Source organism: Falco naumanni, chromosome 4 (genome assembly GCF_017639655.2).
Source record: "Falco naumanni isolate bFalNau1 chromosome 4, bFalNau1.pat, whole genome shotgun sequence".
In the NCBI taxonomy this organism is placed as follows: domain Eukaryota; kingdom Metazoa; phylum Chordata; class Aves; order Falconiformes; family Falconidae; genus Falco; species Falco naumanni.
Window position 1 is genome coordinate 34770323 of NC_054057.1, and position 20070 is coordinate 34790392.

General features: G+C 37.8%; 1 protein-coding gene across 1 annotated transcript in view; it reads left to right on the forward strand.

Annotated features, from left to right (window-relative positions):
• Nucleotides 1–19747, forward strand: part of COL28A1 (collagen type XXVIII alpha 1 chain) — a 73400-nt gene extending 53653 nt beyond the window's left edge. Inside the window, exons 28-38 of the mRNA XM_040592968.1 lie at nucleotides 2470–2538; nucleotides 4615–4683; nucleotides 9654–9722; nucleotides 12229–12309; nucleotides 12400–12435; nucleotides 12633–12669; nucleotides 12974–13528; nucleotides 14710–14891; nucleotides 17136–17352; nucleotides 17831–18004; nucleotides 18932–19747. Of these exons, the coding sequence (XP_040448902.1) occupies nucleotides 2470–2538; nucleotides 4615–4683; nucleotides 9654–9722; nucleotides 12229–12309; nucleotides 12400–12435; nucleotides 12633–12669; nucleotides 12974–13528; nucleotides 14710–14891; nucleotides 17136–17352; nucleotides 17831–18000 (1485 nt within the window). The 3' untranslated portion in view covers nucleotides 18001–18004; nucleotides 18932–19747. The remainder of the gene's footprint in view (nucleotides 1–2469; nucleotides 2539–4614; nucleotides 4684–9653; nucleotides 9723–12228; nucleotides 12310–12399; nucleotides 12436–12632; nucleotides 12670–12973; nucleotides 13529–14709; nucleotides 14892–17135; nucleotides 17353–17830; nucleotides 18005–18931) is intronic.
• The last annotated feature ends 323 nt before the right edge of the window (nucleotides 19748–20070 follow it).

Sequence of the window (20070 nt, forward strand, 5' to 3'; positions counted from 1 at the left end):
CTCTGTGCAACTTTTGCTCATGAAGAGTTCTCCTACAAACAGGTTAAGGTTATGTTATGATTTGCAGGGACATTGAGGACCAATAATTATTCCTTTGATAATAGATGTTACTAAATAGGTAGAGGACTACATTTGCCCAAACTCCCAGTATTTCCTAGTAATATGACAATCTCAAGCTAATTGTAAGAAAATGCATTGCAGCAGGAATTGAGAAACAAGGCATGCTTTAAAAGATCAGGAATATCTACTATTCATCCCACTGCAGAGGGGCATTTCCCAGCACCGTGTACCAGCCTTAAGTGCTGCAATCTTTAAGCACTTAAGATTGTAATCTTTAAGAGTTTATAGCTATAATTTTGGAGGGGTGGAATGGCAGAAAATTCAACAACGTTGCCGATATCTTGGCTCTTTGCATTAGCAGGGAAGGTGTGATATAAAAGCCTTAGGTCATCTGAAGAAGAACAACACTACTAAAGAGAGTAGCTCGCTCTTTAGTTCCCTTCTCCAAACCAGACTAGACAAAACCAACCCCCTTCTCTTATCAAATCTGAGTGAGAAATTTCCTCCTGACTGAACATGGCAATCAGTTTAACCCAATCAGCTTGACACACTAATTTAAAGCTAAGAGCATCCATGTACCATGCCTGTGTCCCGACTCAAATCGGCCAGCCTCCAGTGCTTTGGAAGAAAGAGGAACTGAAAATAAATTCAGAAGCTGCATGTTGCATCGAGAAGGAAAGCATTATAAGCTCAATCTAAGCCTTAGCCTTTGGATTCAGAGTTCCCACCTCTCCAAATCCGTCAAACCTGAGCATAGTTTGGGCCCTAATATATTTGCATAAATAGCACATATGTCAGGACTTTGCATGTGAGTATCATAGCCAAAAAAAAAAAAAAAGAAAGCACAAATTGGAGTGATCTCTTGCTAGAGATTGAACCTTGGGCATTTCACCTAAAAGCAGTCACTACAATGACTGCATGCATTCCCCCAGGAAAGTAAGGGAAGTCAGTAAAGGATTGTGTACTTTTGTTTCTTTCCTTTTTTAATCAGTTTGATATGTTGTTTCTTTTCAGCTGCCACAATCCCAGTGTTAGGTTGATTTGTGTGATTCAGCCTTGTGCCTCTCTCCTAGTTAGAATGCTCCCTCTGCAGGCACAGCTATTTCTAGAGCTTTTCCGAGTACAAAAACAAGTACAACAAAGAGTTTTTAGAATGAAGTTTTGTATTTTGTCAAGAAGTACAATTTCTTCTTGGCTCTGTTATTAATATTATTGGATGATATCAGAACATTTTTTTCTTTTGCGCCTGCATGCACAGGCACAGGTTTAGGGACATTTGCTAAACCTGATGCAGAATTTTCTGCACCTATACCTTATCAGTTCTAGGTTTCTTTTTTCTTTTCAAACTGATGGGAGTTTTCTAGTGATCATGGGCTGAATGTGTGCCTGTTCCTTCCTTTGTACAGTTATGGACTGAGGGAAACAAAACTGCCTCTTATGTTCTTATGTTCCTGTGCCTTCCCCTTACCAGTAACATCCCCGGACCCCCATCTCCTTCGCTGGGCTTACCTGCAGCACGAGGGGCAGCGCTGGGCTCAGCATTACCTGCGTTCCCCCCGGGCAGCTGCTGCCCTCCATCTGCCCCCTGGTTAGGGGGTGAGCCCCCTCTGGGTTTTTTTCCCCGCACTAAAAGCATAAATTGAATCTGTTTTCTTAACTCGGCCTCCAGTTATCACCAAAACTGTTGAAAATGAGTAAGCTTGAGGCCTCTACACTTCTGATGAATTTGGCTGAAATCAAATGATGAGTTCAAAATATATGTGGACAAAAAAGAGGGCTAACACAGACAGATGAAATCACAGGCAGAGTATCACTTAAGCCTCATTTCCTTAAGAAATCAAGATAAACATACATACATCAGGGCTTTTTAAGGAAACAAAGAAGAATCTATTCTTTTTGTTCTTCTATATCAATTCTATATCAATTTAGTTTTCATAAACACATTAGTTTGGCAGTTCTGGAAATTAAATATCTCTAGTTTCAGAACAAGCACAGTATCAGCAAAGAGCATGATCACTGTTGTGTCCCACTAGTAAGCTCCCTGTCCATCCTGGTAAGCCTCTGCAGCATGTGATTGAAAAACGGTGTTGTTTGCTGTTCTTTTTCTTCTGTAGCTGAAAAGTTTGCAAATTAGAGTCCTAACTCTGTTGGTGATTTTGATCACGTGGACCGTTGCTTGGGGAATAACGATCTTCTCCTAGAGCTTAAATAATGTGGGTGCCTGCATTTTGGGCTTTTTTTCTTTTTTTTTTTTTTTAATATATATATTTCTCTAAAAAGCAACTGTTTGTGTATGTAATATTTGTTTTGGTTTTTAAGCTCACTGGTAGACTGACTGCTTTATAAGTGGATGAAAGATATAACAGTTAATAGGTGATAAATTACTGACATTTCTGTGACTATTTACAGGGAGACCATGGAATGACAGGCTATCCTGGGCCCCCAGGGCCACGAGGAATTGGAACAGTTGGTCCAAAGGTTGGTACAATGCTGTGTTGAAGCTTTTGTGCTTTTGTGATGCTGGCTGCCAGAGTGATCGCTCAGACACCAAATTTCTTCATCAGTTGTTGATTTACATTGGTGCAAGTGCAGGAGAAATCAAGCATATAAACATGGGCACTGACCATCCACTTCTACCAACCGGATTAGGAAGGAGTACTAACTGGATGGAAATTGCATTTGCAGCTAAACTTTATGATTACAGCTGGAAATTGAACAGAACTATCAGGCTGATAAATTACTTAAATAATGCATTTCTTCTGCTTGTATCTATTCTGTTTCCAAGATTCTTTTGTGGTGGAAAATACATTAAATGTGAATTTTTGTTTGCAATTTTTGCCTAATTAAATTGTATCTGATTAATTTCATTAGTAAAATCATGAGAAAAGAAGCGTGAAAACAAACAGTTAATTCTATAAGCAGCCAGCAATCAAAATCTTGGCAATTTTTTCCTCCCTCCACTAAAGTGATTTATAATTCAAAAAAGACATACTAGTAAGAAAAGAAATTCAATGTATGACTGGATGTCTTTATTATAGGTGTATCCATCAATTATTTGTACAAAGACAATGAGGAGAAACATGTAAATTTCTCCACTTTAAGTTAAAAATAGATATATCTTTGTAACTTTTTCTGTGATTTTCTTAGCGAAGATTAACAGAGATCTCCACTACCATTTTGAATAAACTTGTATCTGAGTGGAGAAACATTGCTATTACCAACCTGTTACAGAAATGCAATGTGCGACAGAGCATGAATGTTTTCTCAGGGTGTATGTCTGACTTGGCTTGCTTTCTGAAAGCTGCAGCAATTTCAGTACCTTGGCAAATCATGCAGACACAGTCTGTTTAAAAAAAGTAGGTTTAGACTGAGTGTCAAAATCCCACAAATTTGTGACAATATGTGCTGCTTCCATAAAGCCTTTGAGAATGGAAAATGCGTTCTCTGTGGGGAGACAGTATTTTGTTTTCAAAGGAAAGAACCTGCTTGTAGCATCTAGTTCTTGAGATAAGCTACTTAGCACACTGTTTTGTGTGAACCCCTGCTTATAAATATCTAGATTAACAATATCTTTCACAAGAGATTCTTTCAAATTTGTAGCAAATTTTTTGCCTACACAGATGAGAATGATGACTTTTGAAATATCATTAACATCTAGAAGTCAAATATTTGGAGTATATATTTCTATTTAATGATGATCAATAGTTTTGATATACTTCTGCCTAAATAGTCAACATACACAAAATGTAGGTAATTATAAACCACTGAATGAATTCTACCTACTGTATTGGAGCATGGTGATTATTTATTATAAGACAGTAATCAAAAGTCCAACCTGAACTCTACAGGAACTTTTTATGAAGCTTGGTCAAATTTCAAAAGCTTTTTTCAACTAAAAATAAAAAAAAAGGAAAAGCAAACATTTGATTCCGATGCCATCCAAGGGCTATACCTCCCTTTGTCACTTTGCAATGTTAGATTAGCGTGCCTCCGAAGCACAAAGGCTTTACCTGGCTTTGACTGTATCGGTACAAATCAGCAGGTGCTGCTTTGGCTTCTCTGTCTTCCTCCACCACTTAGGCTTTTCTGAATGACTGGTGCTCCCAGAGACTGTGGTGCCACAGGGGCTCGGCATATATGCGTGGTGCACAAGAACTAGCTGACATGCCTGGCAGATTTACTCACGCTGGGTTTCATTGCTGCGGCCCTTTGTACCTCCCTTGTGGGGACGGATTGCACCAAGCTTTGTGTAAAGGTGATCTCTGTTGGTTTCTACGCGAGAAAAACTGGGGAAGATACCACACTGTGTTATGGGCAGATTTTATTCTTTAATTATTTTCAGCTTAATTGTTCCTTTGCTTTGTGGGAATTTACCAAGGATAATTACCAAGGCCCACAGTGAGAAACTATAAACCAAAGAAGAATCAGAACTAGAATCTTTGATGTGGCTTTACTTTTTGCTTGCAGTGACTTTGAGATGACTTCCTTAGTGTTACCAGGAGTAGAGTTTACCTTTTAATTCTTCTTTTTTTTTTCCCCCACTGACTCTTACAGGGTGTTATGGGACAGAAGGGTTTGCCTGGTCCACGTGGCCCCCCTGGTGACAGCATACAAGGAGAAAAGGTAATCCAGTTTAATATGATACCTGTCCAGTTTCTTCTCAAAACTGTCTCTTAAAGGAGGTTCATTGGTTTTCTCTTTGCCACTGAGTCAGTGAACTTCTGCAAATATTAATTGTATACTTAAGTTTCTTGTTCATAAGGTACATAATGTTTACTTTAACTGTTGAGTTTTCAGTATTGGTGGCACCTGATCACTGTCCTATTATTCTTGTCATTACAAATATATTTAACCTGGAAAAAAGCATCTTGTGTCTGCTGCATCTTACTGATTTACCTAGATTTAAAGTACACTCCAAAGAAAACGCCAGGGTTTTCTGTGGATGCCCTTGTAAAAGACAGTAACAGAGATCTAACATATCAAAATAAGTCAAATAACACGTTCAGGAATATGAAAGAAATTAGCCAGTCTCCCACATACTCATCAGGTTTTTTCTCACCCAGTTCCAGCCATAACCACAGCTTCTCTCCTTGTAAGGAGAAAGACAAACACGGTAATATATTCTGAACATTCGAAGTTAATAAATAGCCTTGTCGTAAATGTGTAGAAGAAAATTATTAAAACTGGAGGTTTTAGTAGAGAACAACCTAAGTTTCTCCCATTTCTCTTAAACCAGTGTGCTTAAAGTCAGGCATATAATTGACTGTTTCCATGGATCAGGAGGATTGTGCTCAGCTCTCCTACTCTGGGTTATTAAACCACCAGTGATTCAGTAAGAGGGGCATTGTTTGGGCTGGGTTTGAAGGAGGTCTCTATAAGGCGGTTAGTTTAGACACTAAAACCACCAGGGAGTTCATTGACAAAATAGGTTTTCATGGGAAAATAGTGACATGCTGAAACAAAAACATCATTGAAATGTACCTTGTTGGCAAAATGTTTCAGAGGAGAACTTGCTTTAGTTCAGTGTGGAATTGCTTCATACAAGCTTTAGCAGAAAAGCACCAATTCCTTCTCAATTTATTTTGCTCGGTACTTGCTCTGATTCCAGCTTCAATGTCTTCTATTTTTATATTCATGTTCGATAGTTTACCTTTCTATACTGCAGAGAGCTTTTCCTTTTTTCACTGTGAGGTGTTTCACACATAAAAACATACTTTACTGTGTTCTTTCTTTTCTCCTTATTGTATAACACACTAACAGAAATCTGATTTATCTCATCTCAGGACTTGCGTAGACAGAGATCTCTACAAACTTAGAGTCATGACTGTCTAGACCTTTGGTTCTGATCTGTTTGCGGTTTTCTTCTATATTCATTTTCATCAGTAACCACAAAGCTATTACATATTTTAATGTGAGGGCATAAGGAACTTGTTGCTTTCTTTTATCTTTGTCCTTTTTTTTGCTGCATCTATGAAGGCTCTTTTCTCTATTCTTGTGGAAAATAGAAGAACTTCTGCCATCTCTGTATGGCTTTATGGTGTCAGAAGACTGTTTCCTTCCTGGCTTTAACAGACATTTCTGATGTGTTTTCAGAATCTAATACTTGGGATATGTCTTTGTTAGTTCTATGGGTATGTGGGGTTATTTATAAAAGCACAATTTTCATTCTCAACAGAAATGTTTCAGCAATCAAATGCATCTGATGATACATGAAAAAATATACAGATTACATACTATTTTTTCTGTTCCTTAAAAATGATAAAGGTTGTTGAAAGTATGCTCAGTGTGTACATGCATATACATCTATCTATCTATCTATCTCTATATAGATACTGAGTTTTGAATGGTATGTTGGCACTGCTATGAATATATATCAAAAGCATGTTTTAGAAGTGCAGAGAGCTCAGTTTCATCATGGAAGTTTTCCAGTGGAAGAACACGATCCACTAACACACACTGTCAAAGGCATGTTTGTAATGTAAGGGTGTGGAATTTAGGGATGTAGGAAAGTAACGTGTGCTCTGGCTATGGAAGGTCTTTGGCTTTGAAACCAAAACCATAATGATGTGGTGGAACAAACTCAGCTGATGTTGTTTCTACAGCATTCCACAAGTTGTGTAGATGCAGTCTTCTCATTTAAATTTTCTTCCTTTAACAATCGCTTTTTAAAATTATGATTGGGTTTATATATTTATTAGGTTCAACTTCTTTCTGAACAACTTTGGCAGTTGTCTTGCTCCTGTAGTACCTGTTTCCTCCATATGCTAATGCTTGTTGAGCTTCTATCTATCTCTTCAAGGCCACATCAAGCTTCATTCTTTTTGGCCACTCTTCATCAGGTTAAAGCTACTATACTCCTGCATTTATACTATCATTATCACTGCAAGTATTTTATTTATATATATATATATATACACACACACACACATAGAGCTCAGTCTGCGTATGGTAAGAATGGAATGTCAAAAATGAGATGGTTTTAGAGTAAATTTATGTTGATAGTTACAGTCACAGGTCTTTTTTATGCTTGGTTTCCTTTCAAAACCACGGTCTAGACATTCTCAGATCTGCACTCGGTTCACAGAATGACATTTTTACATAGAATTCTCCTTATTGATCAGTAATCTAGGAGGATGTTAGGGGCAGGGATCCAAGGGTCTGCATTTTTACATGCATACCACTTTGTTTTTTATGATAGGACTGATAGTCAAGTTTGAATTTAATTATGTACATGGATTGAACTGGCAAAGCAGTAAATATTTTTAAATTAATACAGCATACTTCTTGGTTTTTACTAAATGTTCAGTTATGGTATCTGTGATAAATCCTTCTAATGTTGATTGATTGCACAAGTAGAGGAAGCAGAATTTTGATTCTGCAGTTCATGTTTTAAAGGATGAAACTCACATGTGTGTGCCTGTGAGAAATGTCAACTGTACAAGTATGAGTTTTTTTAGAACAGTAGGTCTCATTCAGTTTTCATTGCCTGAACACCATCCTAACAATGTCAAATGGGCTGTAACAAATGGCAGCAATAAATCTGTAGTTTTGTCAGAGCTGACATTTATTATTAGTGAAGGACCACTGGAATACACAGCATATTCAAATTCTGACTCATATATATGTGTTCTGCAGATCTGCAAAGGTGTTTTCAGGAAGCTGTATGACGACCCTAGTCAAGCAGAATAGTCAGTCCCAGTGCTGGACAGCAAGCATTTAAGCAAGCTGGTGCACTCTTTCACTATGTTTAAAAGCCATTTGCATTAATAACCTGCATGAAGGATACAGAAAGCATGATCCTGCTAAAAAGTGACTTAAAGTAAATCAGATTGAGTAGTCACTGTGTGTTCCTACAACGGTGCAAAATAAATTGCCTTGAACATCCCACTGCCTTAGGAATTTGCAGGATTTTTTTTTTTCCCCTACTGAATCAGCTATCTAATTTGGTGCATCACAGTTTCTTTTCCAGTCTCCAGCATCTACGTAACAGTATCTGAGTTCTTGGTGCTGTAAGAAACTGGGGAGAGGGAAAGGGGAGAAGTTCTGCTTGCAGATGCAAGAGGCTGCCAGTTAGCAGGTCAGTGATAGGTAGCCCCCATGAAGAGCAGAGCATTCTAGCTTCTCAAGTTTGAGCTAGTGGACCAAGAGGGTCCCACAGGTCAGGGCTGTAAAGTGCTCCAGGGGAGACGTGAGCGGTGGAGTGCAGTAGGTGCCTTTGCCTAGCACGGGGCAAGACCACAATGCACCCGTGTGCAAGGGAAGCTCCCATCTCAGCAGGAGCTCAGTCAAATGTGGAATTTGGACAGGAAAAACCATCCATGGACTATGACTCATAGTATATTGCCTCTTCTAGGAGCTACATTTCAGTGTCTTAACTCCTGGTGAACTCCCAGCTCATGGGAGTCAGGAGCCTTGAGTACAAGAGAAGGCTGACTTGGCTGTGCACTCTGCAGCTGCTGCTCTGCCTGCAGAAATCCCCAAGCCCCTATCCAACACAGCAGGAATGGTCAGTGGTCAGTCCTTCTGCATTTGCGTGCCTTTGGTGAAGGTTGGAGTCTTGATAAATTTGGAAACATTTTTATATTTCTCTGTCCATCATGAGCAATATAACCCCTTTAGGCCCATTTGTGGGCAGCTATACAAGTATTAGTAAAAGATGCTTTAGTGAGAGCTCTGGACTGAAAAATAAAACTAACTAACCTTCTGCTTGCATCTCATAGGCTAGGGTTGGTACAGGTGATGACTACTCCTGATCTCATTGACATTCTCTGGTTTTGGTATCTGCACCAGGCACTGCTGTTATGTGAATTATGTATGTAATGTGAATTATAGTGAAGCGTTTATGTACCCAGGTAAATAATCACCTCTAGCTGTGTTTAAGATGTATATAGCCGTTGATCTGAAAAAAATATTTGTGTTACCCTACTAAATAAAGTAGGAAAGTTTCTGGAAGCCAGATGCTGTGAAGGATTTTCTGCACATATTTTATAACGGCCATATTTTATGACATGTTTTATGCCCACACTGCTAGCATGAACATGCTTTGCAACTCTGTGTGCATGCCACAGGGCATCTGTAACAATCATTGTAAACAAACTTAAACTTTGTAGCTGGACTGATACTTTTGAAGTCTCAGCAGAAAGATGTTCTGCTCACGGCATCTTGAAAAGCAGAGATGTCTTTTTATTTACTTAAGATCAGAAAAATGAAGTCAGCCCTGCAGAGATTCTGGGTGTGTATTTCTAGAGAACTTTTATGTTGGACCTCATTTTACTGCTTGTAGACTGGATGGATAATTGAGCCTCAGTGAGATTGCTTTTGTCCTTCATCTGTTTCGGTGAAATGACAATATTTCATTTAATCAGGAATAAATTCTTCATTATTTACTTTCGAATGGCTTCATGTGTGTTTTGAATCATACCCATGTGCTTCTTTCTCCAGCTTCAGACCACTTCTGTAGTGAAAATTCTTTGCTTCATTGCATAATACAAATATCTGGCTTTCTCTATAATGCAGAATGTTACAAAGTTAATAGATACAGCACAGATTTTACTTTAATTTTCAGTTAAACTTACTTACCATGTTCTGTTCAGGGAGAAAAAGGAAATAGAGGTTTTCCTGGACTGAAGGGATCAATAGGAATTGGCCTTCCAGGACCAAAGGTAAATCCTGGGTTTGCGGTAAGGAAAAAAGGTAATTTTTTCTTCCTTAGTTATTTGTGACAGTTCTTTGAAGATAAATAGAAGGCAAAGGCTTTGCCTTGTATAGCTAGCAAGGTAAGTGCCTACTATGTGTTGTCAGCTTTGAAGCCTGTGAAAATCCTAATGGTCATTGGGGACCAGACTCTGAAGTAGGATCTAGAATGAGGTCATACCTGTTAGCAGGAGAATAGTATTAGTCAAATTATGTATTAATTTATCTTGTATTCAGTTATCTTAGACATTTTCAGGTATTACAAAACATTTCTTCTTTTGCCAGGCTTTGGAAAAAGAAAAAAAAAAATTGGTTTTTGACTAATATCTTTTAAGGGGTTTGTTTTATTTAATTTGTGTGGGATGTTCTTACAACAATTGAAGCCCAAGCTTCAGTCTTTCTTTACTGAACAGCTTCCTTGTTGATATAAAAATTTTAAGAATTTCCTACAAGTACTTATTCCTATCTAACAAATTTTGCACAAAGAAAATTTAAATACTTTGGCTATTAGTGATTTTCAGCTGTGCAGCTTCTGATGGGAGCAGCCTAACCAAAGGAAACCAAGGCTCATGGTCAGTGTGGGTGATGTGCAGACCAACTATATGCATACACAAGTGAGAAAGAAAGTGTGCCCAGGCAGAATGTGCGTTGATGTAAATGCGTGATGTGGTACACCACCTTTACTTCACAGCATACGCCTGGGCCAGCTGGGCAGCCCTCTGCAATAATGACAACACAGCTGAAATACTGAATTCATTGTGAAGGCTCTGTCTGGAAAGCCTGAGCAAAAAACCGTAACAGTCTTCATGGGAGAGCAGAGGTGATCAGGCTCCCTAACTTTAAGCTACCCAAACAAAAGCTCAGCCCCCTCTGCAGTCACCTGAAGCAGGCAGTACCCATTCAGAACCCCAGGTATTTGCTGCCTGCACTAACCATGTTCATGGTACTATGGTCTATGCTAGCTCACATTATTATATAGCACTTTCTCAGACTTCTGTATTATTCAAGCTACTGCAGCTTGGAGTTTTTCTACAGTAGCGAGTATCAAGCTCTTTCACACAGATTCAAATTTCTGCCTCCTAATTCTGTTTTCTCTCAGATGCCAAATGCTACATACTATAATAATAACAGCAGTATTTTCACTATTCTTTATATTCATCTTGTATCTTGACTAATCTTTGTGACCCAGGGTAAATCTCTTCAAATACTCACAATGTTTCTGATTGCTATTAATATAGCAGACTTGTCACACATGAAAAGGAATGATTTAGTTCAGTAGGAATTTCATGTAAGTGCCAAATACCTAAGAGATCAGCTTTTAGTGTATTTGTGTGTAAGAGAGTAGCAGTACCACTGCAGTCAGTAGATCATATTTGCTCTCCCTTATGCCGACATTAACTCCAATGAGGTTAGATGCAATTTGTGGACAAGTAATGGAAAGTAATATCTTGCTGAATATTTTGATTTTGTGAAATGGTATAGAAACTTTCTTCCAAGAGCTCACTTAGTGGAGCCTGGTTTTCTTAACACTGTGGAGGATCTGTGTACCATTTTCAGCTTTATACCAGTTCGAATCAGGTCAGAATCAGACTGAGAGAGTCAAAAGGTTTCCTTAAAATTGACAGCAATCACCACGGCGAATGCTGTAGCACAGGCAGTATCTGTGTGATTCCATTGGCTGGGTTATGATGAACAATATTAAAATGGACAGTAATCTAGATAAATGTCTAAGCTTTAAAGTTTCAAGTGAAATGTAAGGTGGTCAGTAATTTCCAGAGAGAAGTAAAAAACTGTCCTGCACAATCTCCTTCTTGAAGAAGTATCTAATTTAGAACCTGAATCTTTTGATAGTATGTTTCATACCTGCATTTTATGTGAAAATCTCTCTTGAAATACCATAATGTTGAACCATTTATCTTTTTGGAAATCAAAAGGTCTAGTCACTTGAGGAAAAAAATGCAGAATTTCTTTTAAATGTGAAACTATGTGTTTTCCAAGCATGCCTTTTCCTTTGTTCTTTGCAAGCTCCCAGTTTTTCATATGAGTTCTATGCAAAGCTGGTGTGACTTTCAGTACCTTGGCTGATCTGAGGCAGTTACGTCTCTCCATAGGTCTGAATTAACATCTATAAATACTGGTTCAGAGTCCAAGAAAATCAAAGAAGAGTAAAAAATCATATACTGTTGACATTTGCATAAAGATGTCTTTAGCCTGAATTAAGGTCATTTTTCATAGAAATATCTTAAAGATCTTCTTACTGCCCATCTTACTTTCTCTGAGAGCCTGCTTTCAGATACATTCATAATACATTCAAAATAAACCATACACACACACACAAAAAAAAACAAACCCACAACCAAAAAAAAACCCAAAACACCAGCAGAAAATATATCTTAAAAACTCATTGAACCGTAACTCCAGCTCTGTCAACAAAACTGGAGTTACTGACTGTTTAATATGGTTGTTTTAAACTAGGGAGACTATGGAGATAAAGGTGATCCAGGGAGCAAAGGTGCCAAAGGAGAGATTGGAGACCCAGGACCCCCAGGACCAAAGGTAAAACACATTTTCTTATTACTTAATTTTGCACAATAGAAATTAGACAAATTTGGCTTTTGTTAATTATCATACTCTACATGTTTTCAGGGAATTTGGGGAAGAAAGGGTGAACCTGGTCTTTCGGTAAGTACGTGAATGAGTTACTTTAAAACATAGGAGTTTATTTGGGGAAAATATTTAAAGGTTATGTGAGTGACGTTATACAAGGTACTTTATGGGGCATTGCATTGCTTGCATTTTTAAAAATAAATAAATAAATAAATAATTTCAGCGTTCTTAAAACTAGAACACACAGCAAATTAATTAATACTCCTTTTCAGAGAGAAGAAGTTATCAGACTTATCAACGAAATATGTGGTAAGCATTCCAGTATGGAAAAGCAGTAGTTCTAATAAAACACACTGAATGTATATTGACTGAATGGATCTGTCCTCTGCCTGTTCGTGTGTAAGGATATCATTAATGTGAAAACAATGCTCACTATGTTGCCAGAGCTATACTGGAAGTAATTTGGTCCAGCTCTGTTTCTATGTATCAGTATCAGTAACTATAAATGAATTCATTAATTGAGCTTTAACTGACTTCAAATCTGATATATGAATTCAATTCATTTTTATGAAGGTGGCTTCTCATAAAATGTCTAAAATGGTTATTCTTCTAGGTTGTGGTATCAGATGTAGAGTAACACCTCTGGAACTAGTATTTGTCATTGACAGTTCAGAAAGTGTTGGACCAGAAAACTTCAATATTATCAAAACCTTTATGAAAACAGTCATTGACAAGGTACTGGCCAACCATGCTACGACCCGCATTGGCGTTATCAACTTCAGCCACAAAGTGGAGTTGGTGTCTTCTCTGAAGCAATACACAACCAAAGAGTACCTGAAATCAGCTGTTGATAAAATGCCCTATTTAGGAGAAGGCACGTACACAGCCTCTGCTATGCAAGAAACCATTCAGTTATTTCAGGCAGCACGCCCGGCAGTAAGAAAAGTGGCCGTTGTAGTAACAGATGGACAAGCAGACACTCGTGATAAAGTACAACTGAATGCTGTAGTAAGAGAGGCCCATGCTACAGATATTGAGATATTTGTCATTGGGATTGTTCAAAGGACTGATCCTCATTATGATGATTTTCTGAAAGAAATGAAGCTCATTGCAACAGACCCTGATGAAGAGCATGTTTACCAGATAGATGACTTCATGACACTTTCAGGTAAAAGAAACTATTTTAGTAAGAGGAAACCTGAAATAAGCATGTAAAAGAGTTTGGCTTTTCCCACAGCAAGGCAAGGCAGCCTGCTGAATGGAAGCTTGCGTGTCCCTTTTGGATGTGCCTCTTTCTTCTGTTTCTCTTCCTCTTTGGCCACATGAAACTTTTGCCATTTTTTTACCTCTTGCAGTAACAATAAGCCACAATGAACATCAGTTTTCTGAGCTGAGGCCTTCTTTGGGGCTCGCCTCTCTTGTGAGAGCTTGCATCAGCCTTCCCTTGCAGTCCTTTTTGCTTGGCCATGGTTTCATCCCAGAGCGGCACAGATTTCCTTCCTCCTTGACACAACACCTCTGTCTGTCTCACTCTATTTTGTGTGGTTCTTGTCAGTCTTGGAGTCCCTCCACCATCTCTGACAAGCACTTTTTCAGGATTTTTTTCTGAAAGCCGTAGGTAAACCTGTGCTTTCATCCTGATTCTAGTGGAAAAGTGGTGGAGCAACACACAAGGGAACGGGTTCTGATAGTACCTTGTATATTTCAAACTGTGGCTTGAAAAAATCCTGTGGCCACATCTGGAATCAGGAGAAAATCCAGAGGAAATCTATAATGAACCATTAGAAAAAAAGGACATTGATCTAGACTAACCACAGACTAGCCTTATAAAGTGTATTTCTGAGCCTAAACTTATTTTGCTGTACTGATCCCATGGATGGATTTAGGTCTGGATTTAAGGCATTAACAATGAGAAAAGAGTCCAAGCTAAGGTTCTGGTCCCAGGCTGGATTCAGCTTCGGGCTCTGACCCAGGTTCCAGCATTCAGTATAAAATTGTTCCCAGTCACTGAATTTTTTTGTGCAGTAAGTAGAATGTGTCACCCAGTTTTTCTTGTTCCTTCTTATATGTAAATTCTTTCTTTCACTCTGTTTTTTTTTCCTTCACTTTTGAGATATGACTTCTGCTTAAAAAGGAACTTGGTATTTTTATCCATTTCTTCTTAAAAGAACAAAAGGCCCTTAAAACCAAATAATTCAGAGAGTGCATTACTTTGTTACTTCTCATTTGCTTTTTGATGTCTTCTAAAGATTTAGCATTAATATTGCACTAAAACTCTGTGGTCTTTAGGTCATTAGGTCTTTTCTTGATTACCCTGAATAAATGTCATCGTTTTCTGAATCTTTTCAGCTCTTGAAAATAAACTGATCACAAAAATCTGTGACAATATGTCTGAAGTCTACACTAGAAAAGATGATGTTTTATCTCCAAGTCCGGAATCTGAAATTGCTAGCGAAGATACTAATAGCCAGTTACCTAAAAAGACTGCTTCAGAGGTTTATATGCTCCCTACAGAAGGAATTGATTACCCAGTAAGTAATTAAATAGTAGTTCTCAAATGTTTTTAAAAGATGTGTGTCTTTATTTGAAATCAAATAGTCTTTATTTCACCATTCACCAGTCTTTCATATGCAAATAACATGTCATTTGGCTGGACCAAAAGATTTGAACAAAACTTTTAACATTAGAGTGAACTTAAGTGTTGAGAACAGAAACTTACAGAAGAGGTAATACTGTTTCTTAGTTGCAATAAATGTGAACAGTTGTCATATTTTTTGTAGTTCTTCATCTTAGAAGTGAGTTAGAAATCTTACAGATAGGTCTCTGTTGAGGCAGATGCATAGTGTATAAGGCATTTATTTATTTATATGCAAGCTGATTGTTAGTGCAAGGAGTTTTGTCATGATCACACACTTTCTAGGTGTTACTAAGACTTTGATATTGTTTTACTTTCCACATTGGGCTGTACATCTGGGAGTCCTCATTCATGTTACTTTTCGTACTCCCAACTTTAAATTCCTTTTGCCCCACATCGGGGTTCTGCCCTCCAACATGGTGCTGCAGCACAGATGGAACAGGTGGAGTTTAAATGCAATATGTAAATATTTTTTGCAGGTCTGTATCACCTCAGTTCCCTATTAGGTCTTTGGTATTTTTCAGCTACTGTCTTAATATTGTAGTGGGATATTTGTCTCTCTTACGGTATATCAGCACTAACCCTCTAGTGTGTTTTTATTGCTTTGCCTAAAAATAGCTGCTGATAGAAATTGAGTGTTGCTTGCCCCATAACCTGTTGAATAAACTGCTGACACATTTGATGTATAAACCTCTGTAGCTGCATGGAATAGATATAGTGGACCACGGTACTGATATTTAAATATTCAGTGATTTGAATACAGATTGGAGCTAATTGAATATTGCTGACTTACTGTGGAGGAGTCAATGGAGTAGTCAATCCTTTGGTTTATGTAATATCATTCATAATTAAATAGTTCACTTTCAAAAGTCAGTTTAATTTCTTTGATTAAGAGGTTCCTCAGTAGGTGTGATTGATTTAGGTTTGGGGCTTGTAATACCTCCAGACAGATGTGTGTCTGACAGTGAGGGTCAATTTTGACATTCTGTGGCAATAAGAAAAATAAATGTAAACTTGGACTTAGAGATGCTGGCTTTATAAAGTATGTGATAAGAATCACAGATAGGATTAGTTCTAAGGGATTAGGTGCTCATGCACTCGGTTCTGGCTGGCCATGGTTATAGCTAAATCTTCGAAACTGTTGATTTACTATCAGAAATAAATACAGCCTTTTTGTAGACCTGGAGAAGAAATGTAATATGCAAAGGATACGATGAATTGTCTGCAGATTTACATTTCACCTAGACTTCAATTTTCAGCGTCCTGGTGACTGAAGAGTTTTCTTAAACTGACTGAGTGCATCAGTAGTGGCCTGTAAATAGGAAGATACTGGATAATATCAAATTCCTTCCTGTTCTCAGTAGGTATCAACGTGTGGGATTATTGTGGTCATTTGTACTATACTATACTAAGATCCTTGTGAATCTTCTTGAATACACTAAAACACTGGAGAGGCAAATTTTTATATAATAGTCTTAATCTGAAGAGCAGGGTTAGCTTCTTAACACTTCAATCAAGGTAAACTCTAAAATTCTTACGATTAGCAATTAGATGTTAGAAACAGGAAAATGAGTGATTTGTCACTTTGCTCGATACAATCAAGGACACCTCTATAAGACAATATTATTAATAGCATGTAGTTCCCATAACGCAAGTTTTGGGAATGCTTCCCCATCTAAAAGATCTTTAGAGAAGCATAACGTGTATGTGTTTTTCTATCAATAACAAGTACCCTGTTCCTCCTGCCTGCCATTTTCCACTTCTTGACAGATTTAAGATGTCAGATCATTCCCACTGAGTGTATTAGATGTTAAGAAGCACTGATTTACCACAGAGTTCCTTCCATTTTTTATTTTATTTATATTACAGACTAAGTGGTGTCTGAAATTTTGGTTCAATTGAATGAATTCAGCTTCAAGGCTAAATCAAAGGCATTACTTTGCCTTTTCATTCAGCTCTCAGTGTCAGAAAATTATGGTTACATACTGAGTAATCACTAGAAGGAGGTCCGAACCCACCTGCTGTTAATGGTATTTTTTCACACTTTATTTAGCACAAGTTTCCTACATAATTATCTCTTTTTTTTTTCTTGTAGTATCTAAGCCCAGACATAATTTTAAGATTTTGACTCCTTTTGCAGCTTAGTCCACCACAGACCAGATACACTGAGCCACTGCCATCTGCTCAGGATCACACTGTGACAAGCCCTGCTCACAGAGAATCGAGATATCCCCCACTTTATGACATATCTGAAGTCAGACCTCAGAGCCCACTTGTCAATCCTGTGTTCAATGTAACTGCTACTGAAGATCACCACCTAACTGTGTTGCAAACACAGGTAGCAACAACCCAAAAAGGTAAGTAATAAATACTGCCCTCAGATATTGGGTAGCAAGCCTGCACAAAAAAAAAAAAAAAAAAAAAAAAATGAGCAAACCCCACTCCCTCCCCCAGTATAGGTACTAGAGTTTATCACCTTGTGTTTTTCTGGGTGCTGTGTCTACAGGCATCACACACAGCGAGAACCAGATTTTCAAACCCAGATGACAAACAACCCTTGCATACCCATTATGTGCTTAGGTGTTTAAATAGCAGCTTGGTTCTTACATCAGGATTTAGGCAGTTATTTCAAACTGATCCTGTATTTGTTTAGGCCTGTTCAGGTAACTCATAAATTGAAATGGAATTTGGCTACAAACTTGAGAGGTATATATGCTCCCAGGCGCTACAAGAAAGAGAAAAAAAAAAGGGTGCTCTTCTTACTGAAGGAGGCACTTCTGGAATAATGTAACTTATCCCCAGAATCCAAGCTAACTTTTACTGATCTACTTTCAGATGCAAGGTGCTTGGAACCTATGAAACCAGGGGATTGTCGGGACTATGTGGTGAAATGGTATTATGACAGGAATGGCAATTCCTGTGGCCAGTTCTGGTATGGAGGTTGTAATGGTACCAACAATAGATTTGAAACAGAAAAAGAATGTCGAGAAACCTGCATTGATTGATAAAGTAAGTTCTCTCCATTGGGTCATCCTTTGATCACCTCTTTTCCAGGCTAAAAAGATTTTGTCTATTTAAATGTCTCCTGTATTATATATACATATCATCTTTTATACTTTTGCTCAACCATGATATGTTTGTTTGAACCTTTTTGTGATGGTGGGACCAGAAGTGCACTGGTAGTCATGGATTTCTGCAGTGACACTGAGGTTTTCTACTTTGTTCTCCATTCCTTATCTTACAGTTTGAACACTGTATTTGAGTGTTTGATCATTACTGAAATCAGAGGAGATATTTTCACAGATCATAATTCCAAGACTTCATCTATAGTCTGAGCTAAGAATCCATCACATTATATGTGAATTTATGGCCATTTTCCCCCTTGCATATTACTTCACATTTACTGAAACTCAGTTTTCCTTTCCCACTCACAGCCTATGCAGTCAGTATCACAAGGTCATTCTGCAATTTCTTGCAGTCACCCTTTTTCTTTACTACTTCAGAGTAACACAGTATTGTCACCTCACTTTTTACTCCCTTCTCTAGATCACTGACAACTATATTGAGTAGGACAGACCATAGCAGGCATCCTCCAGGGACTTCTGTTTGTTTTGTTCTTTTCATCACTTACAAATCAGAAGACTGTCCTTCTCAAACCAGTGTAACTTTCCTTTGGGGAGGGACCTTACGTTTTGGAAATCCAAGCAGACTATACTAACTGCCATAGGTTCACACGCTTGGCGAGTGAGGCATGGACTTCTAAGGGGTTGCTTATCAGTACTGCATAGCTTCCTTCACAAAAGCCATATTGCTCATCCCCAATAAATTGTATTAAATACTCTTTTTGATCTTTCAGTACAGGAAAATTCTATTGAACTGCAGCATGTGTTTTTCTAAACATTTCAGGAAAATTAAATGATTCCTTATTCCTTCTAGGAATGACTGATTTTGGAATTTTTAAAGCTGGAAGTTCATGTGCATTGAGCAAGAACTGACTGAGAAGAATCCAAAATGATGAGTTAACATGAATATATTACTACCGCGTGCTACAGCTTTCCCAGCTATGGTATTCACATTAACTGGATCCCTGTATAGCGCATGTTATCTGCAACACCATAGCAATAACTTACAATCACACATACACACACACTGGGCAGCATAGCTTTTCCATCCAGATTTATATTAACTTGTTACTAGTACATGTGCAACGTTGAGATTCTATTTTTAGGATTAAAATAGCAAAAAAGTGTTTACACTCAGCATTTAATGACAGAGGTCTCAGTCTCATGGAAGAATAAAATGTGCTCTAGTTTTAAATAAGAGTAAGTGGTTCCTGAAATTAACAGTATTATTACAGTATTTAGAGACATAAATTAAGATCCCCATTAATTAGAAGTACCTCTTCTGAATGTAAATACCACAGCTATAGGTAGTTAGAGGGTTTTTTTCCCCCATTAAAGCACATTTGGATTAACATCAATATAATCTTTTCCATTATAAAGGTAGAACTTTCATTCAGAATTACATTAAAAACAGGATTCTTCATGTCCTTTAGGTTAGTCAGTATATTTCAATTTCTCAGGGCCTCTGTGTTAAAAAACCTATTTCACTCTAATATATGCTATTAAATTAAAAAAGGGAAAAGCACTGAAGGATGTATATAAATGTTTACTTCTAGCCATAATCCTATATGAAGATATTGTTAAAACTGAAAATGATGAGCATGTGATTAAAATGGAAGGCAATACCTGATAAGGAGTCATGCATTGTTATTTCTTTGCGAACAAAAGACCAGGATCTACACAGGCAGCGTGGACAATTCTTGACGTGTTTAAACAATCACTTGCACAATTTCCCCCCCTCCACGTAACCAAATGATAGCATGTGCTATGCAAAGTGAACTTGTTTGCAGTGGATATGGTGCAAACCTAATTCTACAGAAAACTCTGCTTGTTTAAAAGTTTAATTTTTTTTCCCCAAAAAAAACCTGGCCTTGTTAGCAAATTTCAAATTAGGAAAGAAGAAACTGATTGTAGCACCCCCAAAAAACGTCCTGTTCTTATTATACTCTGAAC